Below are 19,918 nucleotides of genomic sequence, written 5' to 3'. Positions count from 1 at the left end.
TTGTAATCAATGGCCATTATGATATAAATAACACAAAAACAAGCAAGAGAAGCCAAGAATAAGTTAAAACATACCAGCTTTCAGGACTGCAAATTTTCAAAACTAAAATTCCCCAACTCGCCTTCCTTTTGGGCATTGTTGGCCAGAGGGTGTTAAAGAAGGACCAAACATTATTTATGTATGCAACAACAGCAGCAAGGATACTTGTCGCTAAACATTGGAAAACTCAAGATTTGCCCACGCTGGAAGAATGGCAGATGCAACTGATGGACTACATGGAGTTAGCAGAAATGACCGGCAGAATCCGAGACCTGGGAGAAGAAGCAGTGGAGGAGGATTGGAAGAAATTTAAGGACTATCTTCAAAAACACTGTAAATTATATGAGTGTTAAGAAGGATGAGAGATTTGAAAATAACAGGGCACCATAAAGTTAGCTGAAAAGATTATGAGAATGAGTGAATTTCATGAGAAAGACAAATTTTGACGACAAAAAATTACGACAAAAAATATCAACCTATATAAGGACAACTATGAGGTCACCTGGAGGAAGATCAAGAAAGATTTGGAAATCTGGGAGAGAATGAAACTATCCTTTCTAGGAAGGATAGCGGTAGTTAAAATGAATGTTCTGCCCAGAATGTTGTTCTTATTTCAAACAATTCCTGTACTTAGAGGTTTGAGTCGATGTAAAGAGTGGCAGAGAGCTCTCGCAAGATATATCTGGCAAGGGAAAAGACCCCGAATAAAAATGAAAATATTGGTGGATAAAAAAGAAAGAGGGGGCTTCTCCCTGCCGGACTTGAGTCTTTACTACGAGGCGGCATGTTTGGTATGGCTAAAGGATTGGATAAAACTGGAAAACACAGATTTATTGGATTTGGAGGGCTTTGACAACAGGTTCAGGTGGCACTCGTACCTGTGGTATGGAAAAGTCAAGATACACAGGGGTTTCTCAAACCATATCTTCAGGGGACCTATATTTCAGGTATGGGAGAGGAACAAAAATCTTCTGGAAAGAAAGACCCCATGGTGGATTTCACCAATAGAGGTACTGGCTATTAAGAAAACCAATATGGAAGAAAAGAATGCCACATATAAAGAACTTATAATTAAAACAGAACAAGGTGTCAAACTTAGACCGTATGAGGAGGTTAAAAACCAATTTACTAGCTGGTTGCAATACCATCAGGTGAATGGTTTGTTAAATGAAGATAAAAAGAAAATAGGATTTGAAGATAAAAAATCTAGATTTAATGAAGAAGTGGTAGAGGGTGAGAGTAAAGTTCTATCTAAGATCTACAATATATTATTGGACTGGTACACAAAAGACGAGGAGGTGAAGGAGGTAATGATAAAGTGGGCGATGGATATCGGTCACAATATCGAGTTTGAAAGATGGTTGGAACTATGGAATAACAACATAAAGTTTACGGCTTGTACGGCATTGAGGGAAAATATCTGGAAAATGACTTATAGGTGGTATCATACGCCGGTCAAACTGGCAAAAATGTATAGATTAAAGAATAAAAGTTGCTGGAAGTGTGGAGAAGCAGAAGGCGACCTCTACCACATGTGGTGGTCTTGTAACAAAGTGAAAGCTTTTTGGGAATTAATTTATAATGAACTTAAAAAAATCTTTAAATACACTTTTCCCAAAAAACCCGAAGCCTTCCTGCTGGCAATGCCAGGTAAAGAAATCCAAAAAGAGGACAAAATGCTATTCCTCTATGCCACCACAGCCGCAAGAATTATGTTGGCGCAAAACTGGAAAACGGAAATTATACCTAGCATAAGTGACTGGAAGGTTAAAATGGTAAATTATGCTGAACTTGCTAGATTAACAGATAGAATACGAGATCAAGATGAACAGAAATTTCAAAAAAACTGGAGTAAATATTGGAAATATATTGGAAACGAACTGTAGAAAGCACTGGCGGTTTTTGGATTAACACTTACAGAGAAAAACTAATATTTAAGATTAAAAAGAAAATACGTGACCGTGGAATTTATTTGATACTTACCAAAAGGGTGGAAGGGAGTCCAGGGCTCTTAAATAGAGCCCAAATATAGAGAAATCTATGTTGGTGTTTTTGCTTTTGTTTGTGTTTTGTATAAACGGGGAAAGAATATAATGTATTATGTAAATTATTTAGAATTAATATGTTTATTAATAAGTGTATTTTGTTTTTGTCTCGATGTGTGTAATTGTATATCTTGAATAAAAATGTATTAAAAAAAAAAGAGAAAGACAAATTTTGAATGAATATCATGTTAAAACTAGGTATTTAAGATTTTGATAAAAATATTCAAAGTTAGGGATAAAATATTGGAATTGTGTACAATAAGAATGAAAATAAGGTAATAAGTTGCTGGCTAAAGTTTTATTAACTTGGAATGTAGGAGCGAGAGACGTGAGGAAGTCCAAAAGGAAAAAATGAAGAAAAGATGGTTATTACAAGATGTAAAATTTTATGTTTGTTTTATTCTTTGTTTGTTCTTTGTTTATTCTGTCTTTTTTTCTTTATTGTATTAACAAAACTCTTAATAAAAAATTTATTAAAAAAAATAAAAAATTCCCCAACTCAATTAGATTTTGAAAATCACCTTGGCAGTCAACACTGTTTTGGTTCAAAAAAGTAGCGCAGGCAGAGGATAGATCTTTCCAGTTGCTGGAAACAACACCAGCCTCTGGCTCCTTGGTCCTGCTGCTCCCCTTTGCTGAACAATCTGAGACCTTGACCTTGAAAGTGTTTCCTCAACTTGTTTTGGACTTAGAATGATTATCTGTGTGTGACCTTGGCTTGTTGAGACTCTGCTGCACCTGGAACCAGGCTGTCCTGGCTAAGTGTTTTGGTAAGAGGTTGAAATTCCTTGGATAAAGGAAGGCACCCTTGAAACCTGACATAACCGTGTGGCAGACTCATGCCAAAATGCATGTGCTGTGCATGTATCTAATGTGTTTTACTCATGTGATTTTCTTGTGATTTATCCTGAAGTGTGGGAAAGTGTAGAAGTCACTATTTTATTTCTTCATGAAGTATACAGCGGCACTCACAGAGGAGTTGAAATGAAAGTTATCATAGACTGATTTCACCAACAAAATAATGTCAGTCAGTAAGGACTTAAAAAGACAAGCTATGTGGACAGTGCTTGTAGCACACTCACCTCCTATCAGCTGACTATTTAATCTTTTTTTTTATGAATATTTTTTTATTAACCGACCAATCACATCAAATCAAACCAAATTACATAAATTCCAAATTACACAGCCAAATTTTAAATTTTTGTTGGGGGTACCCATATTTCAAGTTCCAAAGGGGATCCAATCAACTCCTTGCTTCTTACTGCTGTTTTAATGTCCACAAATCTAACCTTCTGATGTTCACAGTACTATCCAGTCCTTTCTTGTTGTTTTTCCACATCTCTTGTTGTTATTTTCATATATTTTTCCTTTCTCTTTGTGACCTCTGATAGTCTCCGCAAGCTGGTTAGAACAGTTTGTGATCCTGCGTGGATATTTTTTTTTTTATCCAGTAGCCATATCCAGACGTTTTCCATATAACATCACTTCCATACATCAAAACAGTCTTAGCGTCATTAATCTTCACCAATCTGCCATCTTTCTCAAAACCTCTGAGGAGATTCACTAGGAATGCAGTCTAAAAACAAGTCCGTTCTTCCTCCTGGCTATAAATCCTTTGGCAAGATGGCGACTCCGAATTAATTGCTGTGCCATTCCCAAAAGCTCTTATTGCTTCTCCGTCTCCATAAAGCACACTTTTGGTTAAAGTTTATCTCCACACAGACCTTAATCATCCTGCTTGGGTCAGTTCAACTGACGATTCTAATGAGGAGGGGTTCTTGTAAATCACATAGAAGGAAAGTAAAAAAGGTCCCCCCCCCCCCATTCAGCCCCGTTGTCAACATACCGAGCCTTTGGTGTATCTTCATCGTAAAATATTCCTGTTTCTCCAACCTGTCGTCTTCTTTCGCAGAGGTCACTTAAAATAGCAGACTTCACTCCCCTTCTTCACTTGAAATATGTGCATTTGCTTCTTTTGTAATTAATTATTCCAAATTGCTGCAACTAGTGCACGATCAGAGACAGCGTCCAGGAGAGCCGAGGTCCACACGGGGGCATTCTGCCTAGGAACCTCACCCCCTTCTTTCGAATTAGGGGGTGATTTATGGGCACAGCAGGCAAGGGTAGTGTTCCCCATTTCCTTGGGGCAACAAGGGAGGCTGCCTACTCCCATAACAGCCTCTTAATTACCCCGTGTGGGTCGGAGAGATGGTACTGTCGGCCATCTTCCAATGCGCCCCCTAGTGCCCCCCGACTATTTAATCAGTGTATTAGGAAGGAACACTTTCTGGAAAAAGTTTGGACAAGCACCCAAACCTTGCAGCAGCTTGAATGGTCCCTGCGAAGAAACTCCCTGTTCTTGTCAAGTCAAAGACACAGATACCGCTAGGAGGCTTATTCTCAGACAAAAAAAACACTGCCATAATTGACTCCATTCTTCACAATGAGAGATGGCTCTCTGCAAAGTTTTTAATAAACCTCACTTTTATGAACCATGCATTTGTTTAAAGTTTAGCTTATAGTAATTGTCTTGGCCACAACACACTATTGATTCTTGGCTGTGCTTTTGAGGGTGATAGCTTGCAGATGCAGGCTGAGAGTTTTGTGCTTCACAAATACTTCCACCCTTTAGTACCTAAGCTCTTGATAATGCCCTCTACAAAAACTAAATACAGTGACAAATTTAGAAGCGGATGGAAAGAACATAAACAATCCAACTGAAATTAGAAGCTGCTTCCAGAGATATTTTAAACAACTTGATACACAAGGGCCAGAAAAAGAGATTGATATAGAACAATTTTTGAAGAAAAATGGGATGAAGGAAATTTCATGTCAAGACAAAGTGCTTCTGAATCAGAAAATAACTGAACAAGAAATAGAAGATGCCATTCAAAACATGAAACTGGGCAAATCTCCGGGACCTGACGGACTGACTTCCAAATATTACAAGGCTTTAAAAGAATGGCTAATACAACCTTTGAAGGAAGTCTGTAATGAAATCCTTGAGGGGAAAGAAGCACCTGATACATGGAAAGAGGCTTATATCACGCTTATACCGAAGACAGAGACTGAAAAGACCCAACTTAAGAACTATCGTCCAATCTCTTTACTAAATGTGGATTACAAAATTTTTGCCGACATTTTAGCTAAGAGATTGAAAAAAGTTTTGATGGGGGAGATTCATAGGGATCAATCGGGCTTCCTCCCGAGAAGACATTTATCAGATAATGTAAGGAATATAACAGACATTTTGGAAATGCTAGAAGTTAACATAAACACAAAAGCTGTTCTGATATTTGTGGATGCGGAGAAAGCCTTTGACAATATTTCCTGGACCTTTTTAAAGAAGAATCTCCATGGAATGGGGGTAGGCCAAGGTTTTGAAAATGGTATAGGCGCAATATATTCTGAACAAAAAGCAAAGTTAATTGTAAATAATGTAGTCACAGAAGAATTTAAGATAGAAAAAGGGACACGTCAGGGGTGGCCAATTTCCCCATTACTTTTTATTTCGGTCCTGGAGGTTTTGCTCAACATGATAAGAAAAACCAGCTGATTAAAGGGGTTCAGGTCGGAGCGAGACAATATAAATTGAGAGCATTTGCAGATGACTTGGTACTTACATTACAAGAGCCAGAATCTAGCACCAAAAGGGTTTTGGAATTAATTCAAGAGTTTGGTCAAGTGGCAGGATTTAAATTAAACAAATCAAAGACTAAGGTATTAGAGAAAAACTTAACAGTAGGGGAGAAGGAGAGGTTTCAGAATGAAACAGGTTTAACTGTGGTTAAGAGTGTAAAATATTTGGGGATTAATATGACAGCTAAAAACATGAATCTATTTAAAGATAATTATGAGAAATGTTGGAATCAAGTGAAAAAAGATCTAGAAATTTGGTCAAACTTGAAGCTTTCCTTGTCTGGTCGAATTGCAGCTATTAAGATGAATGTATTGCCTAGAATGTTATTTTTGTTCCAAACATTGCAAATTGTTGATAAGATGGAGTGTTTTAAGAGAGGCAGCGAGATATCTCTAAATTTATCTGGCAGGGCAAAAAACCCAGAATAAAATTTAAGATTTTAACTGATGCAAAGGAAAGGGGGGGATTTGCCCTTGCCAGACTTGAAACTTTACTATGAATCAGCAGCTTTCTGCTGGTTGAAGGATTGGCTGCTTCTTGAGAACACAGACACCTTAGATTTGGAAGGTTTTAATAACTTTTTTGGGTGGCATGCATATTTGTGGTATGACAAGGTCAAGGTTCATAAAGGCTTTAAAAACCATATTGTCAGGAAAGCATTGTATAATGTCTGGATTAAATATAAAGATTTGTTGGAGAATAAAACTCCAAGGTGGCTGTCACCAATGGAGGCAAAGGCATTGAAAAAACTTAATACGGAGTCTAAATGGCCAAAATATTGTGAAATCCTAGAACAGGAGGGTAATAAGTGGAAATTGCAGAGTTTTGAGAATCTAAAAGACAAAGTGCGAGATTGGCTTCACTATTATCAAATAATGGAGGTTTACAAGCTGGATAGGAAAATTGGTTTCCAGGTGGAAAAGTCAAAATTGGAAACAGAACTGTTAGAATCCAATACTAAGAATTTGTCAAAAATGTATAACTTGCTGTTGAAATGGAACACGCAAGATGAAACGGTTAAATCAGCTATGATTAAGTGGGCGCAAGATATTGGACACAATATTATGTTTGCTGACTGGGAAAAGTTGTGGACGACCGGTATGAAATTCACGGCGTGCAACGCCTTGAGAGAAAATATTATGAAAATGATTTATAGGTGGTACATGACCCCAGTCAAGCTTGCTAAAATTTACCACTTATCAGATAATAAATGTTGGAAGTGTAAAGAAAATGAAGGTTCATTCTTTCACCTCTGGTGGACGTGCCCAAGGATCAAGGCTTTCTGGGAAATGATATATAATGAAATGAAAAAGGTATTTAAATATACCTTCTTGAAGAAACCAGAGGCCTTTCTCCTGGGTATGGTTAGCCATGTGGTGTTAAAGAAGGATAGAACTTTGTTTCTGTATGCCACAACAGCAGCAAGAATCCTTATTGCCAAGTATTGGAAGACACCAGATCTACCCACTCTGGAAGAATGGCAGATGAAAATGACAGACTATATGGGACTGGCAGAGATGACGGGCAGAATCCGGGACCAGGAGAAGGAGACAGTGGAAGAAGATTGGAAGAAATTTAAAGACTACCTTAATAAATACTATAAGATTAGTGAATGTTAGATTGACAGGGGTTTAAAAATAATGTGGTTTTCAGAGACCTTGATTAAGAAAAGGAATGGAATTAGTAAAAAACTTTTGGGAAACAAGGGAATGGATTTGCTGATTGGATAATGAAATTAGAATACAAAACGGGGAGGTATGAGGAAGTCGGGGAAAATAGGTTGAGAAAATTAAGGTTTGAAATTATACTTGTTGTTTTTTTTTGTTTGTTTTGTTTTTATTGTTGCTGTTTGTATTTGTATGTTTTTACTGGAAATGTTAATAAATATTATTAAAAAAAAAAAAAAGATAATGCCCTCTACAGAGAATAACAAACAAGGCTGGGGAAGGGGGAAGGGGGAGGAAGAAGAGGCCAGCTTCCAAAAGCTTGAAGCTCAACTAGCTTTAGCTCTTATTTTGTTTGATATTTGGTGCTTTAATGAGACCAGACTATGGCAGCCTCATTTTTTGAGGCGAGACCGGACAATAAGATCAACTTGGGAAGTCATATACTTTGGCACTTTGTACCCTGCAGAAAGACATGTCCTTGCCAATGAACTACCACAACCTCTGCTTCAGTTTTTGTCCATCAAACACTGAGGAGGGTGGTTATTCCATCGTGCATGCCCACCCAGAGAGATGGGAGTTTCCTCCCTTGCACAGATACGGAAGGGTAGGGAGGCTGAAATGCAGCCAGTACTGGGGGCAAGACTCAGCCCACATACCACCAGGTGGCCATCAACTACTCTAAATGGCTATGAACATTTTAAACATATTCACACCCTATTACAGATTGTAGTTTTGTCATCTTCCAAGACACGTTCCTATCTAAGAAGTTGCGCCCTATGGAGCCTGCTGCTGCAGTACCAAATCCCACACCTGCATTGCTGGGAGAACCTCTGGTTTCAATCTGCAACATATACACACAAAGTATGTGGTCTCCTCTAGAATGGTGGTCCTTGGTTTTTATGTGGGCATGCATGAAAACTAAAGATCCATTGAATATCTGGTTTCCCCATAATTGCAACTGACAGGGTGTACTGGTGAATGCTGTGCCAGGCCTCTACATTTTAATGATATTTGCTTTTAAATTGACCATGCCTCAACCACTGTTGCCATTACTCACTTTTCCTCCTTTCCCCATTGTGCAAATAATCTGGCTTGTTTTTATAACCTTCCCCATTTTCTCGTTCTCTTAATTGCCACCATTTGGCCCTTTGTCTCCTCATTTCAGCCACATTGGTTTCTTTTGTTATTTTACCCTTTGCAAGAATGAAAGTTGATTGCATTCAACAGCACAAACAAAACTTTAAACATATCCCACTGCAGGTTTCCCAGGCTCTGGAGGCCTTCAGCCAATATGCTTTCACTCATCTCACATTCATTCAGTGGCTGCTTCTCTTAAGTCCATTCCTTTGGTGCAATTATTTATGTAACACTGAAACAGGACACCGTGCTTTACTGGATGAATAATAAACCCAAGAGGAGACAAAGGGCAAAAAAGATCCTGCCCACAAAGGATCCACGAGCTGAAAAGTGCATCATCATCAACACCATTTTAAAAAACAACTGCAGTTAGTATTGCCACTTACACAATGCCAAGAGAGAATACATTCCCAGAAACAGGACAGAGTTTACATTAAGTTTGCATATGTGAATGTATGTGTCTAGGTGCTACAGTAGAAATGATTACTAAATAGAATGAAATACATCTAATCTGTGTAGAGACTGTTACTAGAGATGTGATCCAGTTCTTGGTACCAGTTTGGATTAAGATTCTACAGTCTACAATGCCATTTCACTTCAGTTCGCACCCTGTTATTTTTAACTCTTCCTGATCTGGTCTTTTAGTGTTACAAAAATAATGCTATTGTCAGTGAGCCGGTAATTGCCTACTGAAGTATGCTTCTTGCTTCAGAGTTATTGTCTGCTCCAGCGCATGTGCCTAGCCAAGAGCGGTACCCCCCCCCAAGAAGCCTGACACCCCCAACCAAAGCCTGCCACTGTAATGTCCTCTTTTTGATATCCCCCAAAATGCTCAACAACTTGGGGGGGGGGAATCTCCTAAAAAAGCTCAGCCACTTTGATGGATCCCCTAAAAAAAGTTCAGCTGACACCCCCCCCCCCCAAACAAAAACCCTTGCTACACCCAAGCAGCAGTGAGCAGAAGGATGCTATGGACCGCTGCCCTCACCCTCAGTTACTGCTCTCTGTCATTTTTGCCTTGTCAGCTACTTAGTATATTGCCAAGCCAATGGGGTAGCCCACCTCACCCCCCTGCAGTTCAGATTGCTCAAGGCATAGCCTGCAGGGCGTGCTTTAGAGTCCCACACAAGGAAAAAAAGGAACAAAAAACACAATTTGTATTTTTGCATGGATTAATAATAAAAAATAAGCAGCATAAACAGGATGATACGAAAATTAATCATCTATTATGTTTTAGGAAATAATGTAATTACTGGTATGTTATTAGAAATACAGTATATATGCATCAGACACACAATTTACCACTCACAAAAACAAGTAAAGCCAACTTTTTGTTTGTTAATAATTATATTTTTGGTTAATGAATATAGATGCACATCAGGATGTATGAAAATGAGGGAACTTTCTGATCAGGGGGCAAAAAAGTGAGACGACTGTTAAGAATAAAACAATGAATGTTAATGGTGGTCAATGACAAACACAATCACCTCTACAGTCTATCAATGAGATAGAAGTTAATGTATCAGAAGTACCCAATTTGTAGGAAGCTGAGATCAAATGTTGATGCTGACAGTTGCTCATCAAATAATATTCAAACAAATTCAAAAATAAAATTCTAAGAACAAAACACACAAAACATGTTATTGGGGATATCTGCAGAAAGTCACTGCAAACAGAGCAGACAAAGCAGAGTTTAGGCCAGTTTGATGCTTGGTCCACATGCAGCAAATTCCACCCCCCCCCCTTTCTGCCCTCCTTCTGGCCCAGCAGCTGACGACTGATGAGCACATTTGAGGCTCCTGCTCTGCTCCCCCTTCTTAAGTCTTTTTCTTCAGATCACCCTTCCCATAAAGGACTGCCTTTTTGCAGCCCATCAAACAGAGAGCTCTTCTCTAAAGCAGGACACATGGCCACCCTAATCTAATAGTACCGTATTTTTCACCCTATAGGACGCACTTTTTCCCCTCCAAAAATAAAGGGGAAATGTGTGTGCGTCCTATGGGGTGAATGCAGGCTTTCGCTGAAGCCTGGAGAGCGAGAGGGGTCAGTGCGCACGGACCCCTCTCGCTCTCCAGGCTTCAGGATGATATCCGCAAGCCGTGGGAGCCCGACGCGAAGTCGCGCAGCTCTCCCAAGGCTTGCGGAGAGCTGCCTGCATCCTGAAGCCTGGGGCGCACCCTGGGCTTCAGGCAGATATCCGCAAACCTGGGGAGACCGGCGCGACTTCCCGCTGGGCTCCCTAGGCTTGCGGATAGCAGCCTGTTCTGGGGGCTAGGGTCGGGAAATTTTTTTTCTTTATCCCCCCCCCCGAAAAAACTAGGTGTGCCCTATGGGCCGGTGCGCCCTATGGGGCGAAAAATACGGTATTTTGTTAAAAGAGTCCCAAAGTTGCATTAAAGCCATTGCTATTGCAGGTTCTAATATTCTGCAATATGATAAATGCACCCAAGAGCCAGGCCCCGGGTACTGCCTTTTTGCAACATGCAAATATGATTCTTTATCTTTGCTTTATCTACACAGCACCATCAATGCGCTTTGGAGCGTGCCAAAATTTTAAAAGGAAAAGCTTCTGCTCTGAGGAGTCTACAATCTACACATACTCATTTACATATACTCAGGGCCGAAAACCATTTCGTATCTTGTATTGCACTCTGCAGCAAGTCCATATCACCAAGTTTCATATCTGCAGCAACTAATTTTCCCATAAAATCTAGCCAAACATATCCATTGTGTCTGAGAAGGGGGGGGGGACCCACCTGCAGCAATTTAGTTCAATATTATAGCTGGACTGACCAAAACATACGAAGGTCAAGAGACTTGCCCAGAGTCAGACAGGAATCAGTGGCTCAGTCTGGAGTCATGCCCAGGCCCCTTTTGGCTATCAGCAATATTAGGCTAAAGTCTCCCAGGCATATCTGACAAGGTTTAAATTGTCTCATGTGATACAAAGTACTTCATAACAAAAGGACAGAGGGAGAAGAACAGAGCTAGTCAGATCTACACAGGAAAACACATATGCCAAGATGGTACATTTCTCAAGGCCTGAAAGGTTAATCCATTTTCCTGAAGCCATACTATTCTTTCTGGAAAGGTGAGAAAGACAGACTATAAGCCTCTTCAGATCCTGAAATAGACACTCCCACCCCTAGTTTTATTCTTACTGCCAGAGTCAGTGTGGTATAGTGTATTTTGTGGTCTCATTTTGTATTTTTTGTTGTGAACTGCCCTGTGATGTTCGAATGAAGGGCGGTATACACATTTAATGAATAAAGAAAATAACCACATTCTAGAATTATGACTAAACTTTAAACTGTGGTGAATTTTAACTGTGGTTATTTAAACAAGCCTTGGTTTTAAGTTGCCTTGTTTCAAGCAAACAGTAGCTAAGACGTAACTGCAGTTAGTTGGGTTTGAACAATATGAAAAACCAGGGTTAACAGAAAGCAAAAGGAAAAGCTTCCGAATTCCTTCCTTGTGGCTGTTGAACAGGAGAGGGGAGAGGAGAGCACATGAGTTTAAGAAGAGTAGGCTCACTCCAGTCATGATAAGACAATTTATCATGATATGCAAATGCAGCCCTTGGGGACGGTAGTATTAAACATAGCATAGTCTCAACATGGGCTCAAAACAGTAGCGCTCACTTGCTGGTGCAAATCAGCAGACTGGAGGCAAGAGTCATGGTTGCAGCCAGTCCTTCCACCTTTGGATTGACAAGGGGAAACCCAATCTGGTCCAGGCTTCCAAGCAGCAGAACCCTGTGAGCCAAGCAGAACATGCCAGACAGCCAGACAATGACTCTGCTGCACTGGCTCCCAGGACCAAGCCTCCCCTAAACAAATGAGGCACCACAATCACACATGTAGTTACACACGTAACCCCCCCACCACCACCCCCATTTTCAGCATGGAGATCCTGAGTCTCTCCCCCAACCCGAACATGCAACAATAAATAGAAATAGGATTCCAATATTGGCAGTTGCCAGAAACAAAATGGTTAGATTGTAAGGCACAAACAAGTGTGGCAATAGAGGACAGCCACCAGACGCATGACATACCACCAATGCTGCAAAATGTGCCAACATGCTTCTGTATCAGCAGTGACTACAGATGTATAATTGGTTATACAGGACAGTAGCTCAGTGGTGAGAGTGTCTGTTTTGAATGCAGGAGCCCCCAAGTTCAGTACCTGTCTGAATCCGGAGCCACTGCCACTCAGGACTGCTCAGAGTGGTGGTCCACAGCCCAGTGCTGGTCCCTGACTCCACTACAGCCCAGGCTGGGTGGGACACTTCCGTGACCAAATCCAGTCCAGGGCCCCCTAGAGAAAATAAACTGCTTGTCCTCGCAGCAGACAGTCTGAGAAGCACGGGTGGCCTGAGTCTGAAGGACCAATTACCTGACTCTGAATGAGGCAGCTTGCTATGTTCCTATGTACCTATTGGATTTTCCTTGGTAAGGGGAAATCTGGATGAAATGTTTAAAGAGGAAGTCATTTGTGTTGGCATTTTGATGATCACAGCCTTGTTTAGATACTGCAAAACAAAACAAAACAAAAACAAAGACCTGTGGGCATAAGCATCACCGATTCCATAATAAACTCCCATCTGGAAGCATCCGTATTTTCATGTACCATTAGAAGAAGTGGAACTCCCAAGAGAATTATAAGGGTCTCAATAAGACATAGGTCTGAGCAGACATGCATAAGCTTGTGCTCTTAACCTTTAGTAGGATCAGTAATGCTATCTTGCTTTTCATAAACCTCTTCACGCATTGGTCCCTGCATTTGGCTTCCTTTGTGGCAATCAGCGCTTCTGGTGTTTACCCCTTTGCACAGTTGCAACAAAGTTGCGGCCTTCCTTTATGTAATGGCTGCTTACTGTACCTCCTCAATGAGCGGTGGTTGTGGCACCTCTCCTGCTGCATCTGCCTCCCTACCTGCCATGCTCCCCTTTCTTCACTTGTAAAAGCAGCCGTAGAATAACTGGTAAAAGGTTTTTAGCAAGGGCTTCCGTATGCCAGCTGCAGGGGTCTCCTCCCACTAACCCACAGGTGTCAGACACAAGGCCCGCGGGCCGAATCCGGCCCGCCAGACCTCGTCATGTGGCCCGTGTACCGCCGCCGGCCGCCAGCCTTCACCTTTTATTTTCGCTTTTTTTTCTTTTTTGACGCAAGAAAGCCGCCTCTTCAGCGCATGCGCGGCAGCCTACAAGCCAGAGAACGTCTGCCCTCTAGCGGCGCCGGCCGTTCTGCACAGGAAACCTCCACTTTACATGCATTCAGGAAACCTCCACTTGTTTTTATATTGAGCGCATGCCATCCTGTGATGTGACAGATCCAACAGCTGCCTGAACCCTTCTCTCCTGTACTGTAAGTCCTACAGATACAACCGGCCCTTTGAGGGTGACCAAACTGCTGATGCGGCCCCCGATGAATTTGAGTTAGACACCCCTGCACTAACTCATCTATTCAAAAATCGGTCAGGGAAATGCCGGAGGTGGCATGGTGTAAGATTCTAAAGGGTGAAAAATTAGGCAGAATAGTGGGCCCGTTCTCTCATGCTGCATTCGATAACCTCAATGTATCACCTTTGGCCATTGCTCCCAAGAAGACGCCCAGTGAGTTCCACATGATTAACAATCTGTCCCATCCAAAATGGGGCTCAGTACATGACGTCATCCCTCAGGAATTGTGTACTGTGTGTTATGCTTCCTTTGATCATGTGATGAAGCTGATCAAGGAGTGTGGATGTGGGGCGTTGCTCGCAAAGTGCAACATAGAGTTGGCCTTTCGCCTGCTTCCTGTTCATCCTAATGACTTTCACCTGCTAGGCTTCAAATTCCAAGATCAATGGTACTTGGATAAGGCAATGCCTATGGGGTGCTCTATCACATGCGCAGCCTTTGAAACCTTCAGTACATTTGTAGAATGGGCCACTAAGCTTAAGTCCTGTTCCGGGCATATCACACATTATTTAGATGATTATTGGCCCAACAGGTTCAGATTCCTGTCAGGATGTGTTATATTTATTCCAACAGATGGCTGCTGACTTTGCCAATCCGTTAGCAGTGGAAAAAACAGAAGGTCCTGCCACTTCCCTGTCTTACCTGGGCATTGAGTTGGACACCATGCAACAAACATCCCGCCTGCCCCAAGCCAAGCTGGATGCCCTTAGACAGCTTCTCATGTCCTTACTCTCCTTCAAAAACAGCTACTCTGCACCAAATCCCTGTTAGGCCACCTCAAGTTTGCATGCAGAGCCCCAGGGTGGTGGAGGCTCTGCAGCTGAGCACGCAATAAGCCGATTGATGTAAAGTTTACCAAGGACTAGCTGACCACATCCTTTTCTCAGTATTCCATCCTGGCTGTGATTTTTGCTGTTCAGAGAAATGCGACACTTACTTCCTGAGTAGTGTTTTGGTCTCGGCAGAGTTCTGGCTCCCATCTTCTTCACAGTTTGAGATCTCCAGGTTTCCATATCTAAATGCAACAGGAAGATATAAACTGTAGGCAGCGGTTAAAAATAAAAGGGTGGGTGGAGGGGAGAGCCATGTTTAAGGAATCCGATATTAAGAGCTGATTAAAAAGTCCCCTGGTCCCTAACTAGCAAGTTTAACACCACTGGAAGGCTGCTGCCACAGAACCAGCTAAGGAGCTGAAAGGCAGTAAATAAGTGAAATGCAGCCTTTCCTCGTTCTCTTGTCCCCCACCAGCTGCTTCTTGGCCATCAGTATCTCATGAGGGTTACTAAGCCAGGTAGATAGTTCAGCAGTTCCAAATGTGAACTCTTTTTTACATAAATATTTTGTTTAAAAGACCTGATTACACAAACTCTCCATCAGGAATATGAAAACATCCATGCTTTCTAGGGCTCCTTTTATAGGACTGTATTATTCATTTATATATTATTTCTGACTGTTCCAAGGACTCCAGGGAAGTATCAATGCATAAAATAAGTGCTTAAAAGTCTTCTACAAACAGCAGGCAAACTTCTAAAAGCTAATATAGCAAATCAATTATATACATAAGGAATGAAGAGCTTGGTACTAACTTTCCTAACCAATGCAGAATTTGAATTAACATTTGTATTTTTGCATGTTCATACTTTCACTACAGTTTATATGCAATATATCTGAGATGGGGAACCTGTGGCTCTCCAAATGTTGTCAGACTCCAACTCCCATAAACCCCAGCCAGCATGACCAATGGTCAACTCTGAACATTTTTTTATCCCTTTTCTGCAGCATCACTTTATTGGCCCAACAGGTTCAGATTCCTGTCAGGATGTGTTATATTTATTCCAACAGATGCGTTATATTTATTCCAACAGATTCCAACAGATTCCAACTGTTGTAAAGTGCATTGGGTATGAATCAGTACTAAATTTTTATGGTGTTATCTGTGGAATTGCAGAACAAGAACATGACCACTGCGTTGGACACACTTAATGTCTGTTTAGTGTGATCTGGTGCCTCCCGCTGTGAGAAGACTGTGTGCTATGAACTTAAGGTATTGAGGCACTCTCTGCTGGCAGCAGGACCTGAGCTTTCCATGTCACACTGAGGAGATTAAAAGGAGGGAAACAGCATGCCTTGCTTGGGCCACTGAGCTACTGGGCCCCCCCTCCCCACTCACACACATCTTCCCACATTTGTATATGAATCAAAGAATGCAGCATGCAATTAGAGAATAACTTGTTCTCAAAACTACTACATGGTAAAGAATCTTCCATACTGACAAACCAGAAAATTTTCTTTATTAAGGGTTGCTTCAGACTGTGGGGATTAGCTGCCAAGGGTTCTTTGTCTAGTGCACAGTCAGTGGCATACCAAGGCTGCTATGTAATGTCATGAAGAACCCCTAAATTTGCAGAGGGATATGTAAGAGAAAACATGGGCTAGAATGAAATGAAATAGAATTATTTCAGGTTGAGAGCAAATGAAACACTATTGAGAAGTAAGGCAACTATAGAAGCACACCATGGGTGCGGCCAGGACTTTTGTTGGGGGGGGGGCAGGACTTTTGTTAGTGGGGGCAGAACCATTGTGATTGGTCAGTTAAGTATTCCTTCTGTTTTACTTGATGGGGGGGGGCAGCTGCCCCTCCCTGCCTCCCTTTGGCTACACCCATGAAGCACACTGCAATAAAGACATATTTTCTGCAAGTTCAAATTAGGGTGATATCAGTTTCCAGTTTGCATCAGATTCTGTCTGTGCACAACTTTGACTGGCTGGCACCTGTGACATAATGAATCTACTTCTTCCTCCTTTCATCAGGCAATTTGGCCACTTTGTTTTAAAGAGTGAGTTTTAGAACTGCGGGACACAGGTGGTGCTGTGGGTTAAACCACAGAGCCTAGGACTTGCCGATCAGAAGGTCGGCGGTTCGAATCCCTGCAACGGGGTGAGCTCCCGTTGCTCGGTCCCTGCTCCTGACAACAACAATAATAGTCGAAGCTGGGCTCAGGGCGGCTAACAACAATAAAACAGTACAACAGTACAACACAACACAACACTCTAAAATCATTCATTATCAAATTAATTCAAATCAAACCAATGGCAACCATTGGGCCAGAGCTCCGCAAAGATTGCCAACCTAGCAGTTCAAAAGTACATCAAAGTGCAAGTAGATAAATAGGTACCGCTCCAGCGGGAAGGTAAACAGCGTTTCCATGCGCTGCTCTGGTTCGCCAGAGGCTGCTTAGTCATGCTGTCCACATGACCCAGAAGCTGTATGGCGGCTCCTTCGGCCAATAAAGCAAGATGAGCGCCGCAACCCCAGAGTCGGCCACTACTGGACCTAATGGTCAGGGGTTCCTTTACCTTTACTTTAGAACTGCATGAACATATAAGTGGCACTTTCAGGAAACATATTTTAAAAACTTGATAGCCCACCTGAAGTACCAGGAGGACAGGTAAGGCGGATGACCAAATCATAATTTGAAGCTGCATCAACTGCATTGCAAGGATAGCAACTCCTGCTTTTATGCCCCATTTGTGTATAATAGAAAGAGAAATGCTAACAAGTTGCTCCCTAAAGTCTGTTCTACCAATTAAAGTCTCATGACTGAGGCAATTTTGATTTTCAGATTAGGAACTGTATCAAGAGGAACAAAGCAGGACTGTAGTACAAAATTCTATAGTTAAAGAACTTCCAGGTGTGCAGACAAAGTGCGAGATTGGCTTCACTATTATCAAATAATGGAGGCATACAAATTGGACAAGAAAATTGGCTTCCAGGTAGAAAAATCCAAACTGGAAACTGAACTGTTAGATTCCAAAACTAAGACTCTGTCAAGAATGTATAACTTGCTGTTGAAATGGAACACTCAGGACGAAATGGTGAAATCTGCTATGATAAAATGGGCACAAGATGTGGGACATAACATTATGCTGGCTGACTGGGAACAGTTATGGACCACAGGTATGAAGTTTACGGCATGTAATGCCTTAAGAGAGAATATTATGAAAATGATATACAGGTGGTATATGACACCAGTCAAGCTCGCAAAAATATATCATTTGCCCGATAATAAATGTTGGAAATGTAAAGAAAGTGAAGGTACATTCTTTCACCTTTGGTGGACGTGCCCAAGGATTAAGGCTTTCTGGGAGATGATCTATAATGAAATGAAAAAGGTATTTAAATATAGCTTCCTGAAGAAACCAGAGGCCTTTCTCCTGGGCATGGTCGGCCAATTGGTGTTAAAGAAGGATAGAATTTTTTTCATGTATGCCACAACAGCAGCAAGAATACTCATCACAAAGTATTGGAAGACACAAGATCTACCCACCCGGGAAGAATGGCAGATGAAGGTGATGGAGTTTATGGAGCTGGTGGAAATGACTGGCAGAATCCGAGACCAGGGAGAAGAGTCGGTAGAAGAAGATTGGAAGAAATTTAAAGACTATCTACAGAAATATTGTAAAATTAAGGAATGTTAGAAGGATGTTGGAATGAAGTTATGTGGTTTTAGCAGTAATGTTATAAAGGAGTATTTAAAGATGGATTATTAACAGGTGAGAATGTAAAGTTATAATATATTAAGATAAATCATTAAGATAAAAGTAAAAATGGAAAGGATTTGCTGAAATAACTAATTGAACTAGAATACAAAAAAGGGAGGTGTGAGGAGGTCAGGGAAACAAGCAAATGAAAGTTAAGATATTGAAAGGTTGACTTGTTTTTAATTGTTTTTACTTTTTTTGTATTTTGTATTTTTTGTTTCTTTATCTTTTCTCTGTTTTTATCCTTGTAACTTTTTTTGAAATTTTAATAAATATTATTAAAATTTTAAAAAAAGAACTTCCAGGTGTGCAGATGGGCCTTTATAACTCAATGTGCAAAAAATTAAGTATGCCTGATATGGTTAAAATTACTTAGAATGCAATCTTATACAAGACTAACCAGAAGTAAATCTCCTTGGGGACTTGCTTCCTCATACTGTAAGTGAGTAGAGGATTGGAGTTTTAGAAATTCAACTTTAACAAGAGTTTAAGCAGGTAAATGGATTCTGGGGCAAGCTTCAGATCCAGCCTTCCTCCCCACTTTCCCTCTCCATCCACCAATAGAAAAACAGAAACACAGCTTGCACATTTCCCTGTTATGAAAAGCACAGGTAGCTGTGCTGACTCATTAAAAAAACAAATTCCACAATAGGGAAATTCCATTAGTAAGACTAACAAAAATATTGCACCACAGGGAGCAAGCTTTTCAGTTCTCCGTTACTCTTTTATCTGGCAGAAATTTCACCATTTCAGCTTTCAGTGTCCTCCAAACACTAGATAATGGTACCCAGTTTTTGTTCCAGCTGACTTTTACCTGGCACACCACTTAAAAATTAATATCCAGCTTTGCTAATACAAAGACTGCCACACACCCCTTTACTTGTGCCCTCTGGCTCCCCAAAGACCTTAAGGCTGGAGGCAGAACTGAATAGCTACTAGACTTTAATTTTAAAAATGCGTCCTGTCCTGAAAACATCTGACAATCTGTCTTGCATCTTGAGAAACGAAACAAATTATGCCTACAAAAAAGCCCCGCATTTTAGCTCAAGAGCTTCAGGCTTGGGGAGGGACTACAGCACTCCCAGCCTCCCCCTCCTTTCCCCACTAAAACATCTTGCTTGATGAAGAATTCTGGAGAACTTGAAAGATTGTTCACTGTTAGGATAGGATGGTCTTTCCTATCCTTACCATCAACCTGATTTCTCCTCAATTTTAAACTTCTGAAAGTCCCTTCCTTCCTCCTCCTCCTCCTCCTCTTCCTATTAACCCCATGCTTTCCCTCTCCTTACTGCTCTACACTGATTTGATTTCCCAATAGGGTTTAATAAACTTCTTTTAACTTAGAAATGTCTGCAAGTTCTGGCTCCTTATCTTTTTGCTCTCTTTA

The 19,918-nt window shown here is 41.0% G+C and overlaps 1 protein-coding gene across 6 annotated transcripts in view; it reads right to left on the bottom strand.

Annotated features, from left to right (window-relative positions):
• RGL1 (ral guanine nucleotide dissociation stimulator like 1) overlaps positions 1–19,918 on the bottom strand; it is a 153,343-nt gene that overhangs the window by 35,610 nt on the left and 97,815 nt on the right. For 5 of the 6 annotated variants that reach the window (XM_079981329.1, XM_079981331.1, XM_079981330.1 and 2 more), the window contains one exon: positions 14,927–15,004. In XM_079981329.1, coding sequence (XP_079837455.1) covers positions 14,927–15,004 — 78 coding nt within the window. Of the gene's footprint in view, positions 1–12,713; positions 13,023–14,926; positions 15,005–19,918 lie in introns of those variants that run through there. The other variant, XM_079981333.1, reaches the window with a different exon arrangement.

Source organism: Podarcis cretensis (genome assembly GCF_951804945.1).
Source record: "Podarcis cretensis genome assembly, chromosome: 6".
In the NCBI taxonomy this organism is placed as follows: domain Eukaryota; kingdom Metazoa; phylum Chordata; class Lepidosauria; order Squamata; family Lacertidae; genus Podarcis; species Podarcis cretensis.
The sequence above is the reverse complement of the archived record's forward strand: the minus strand, read 5'-3'. Positions and strand labels throughout refer to the sequence as shown.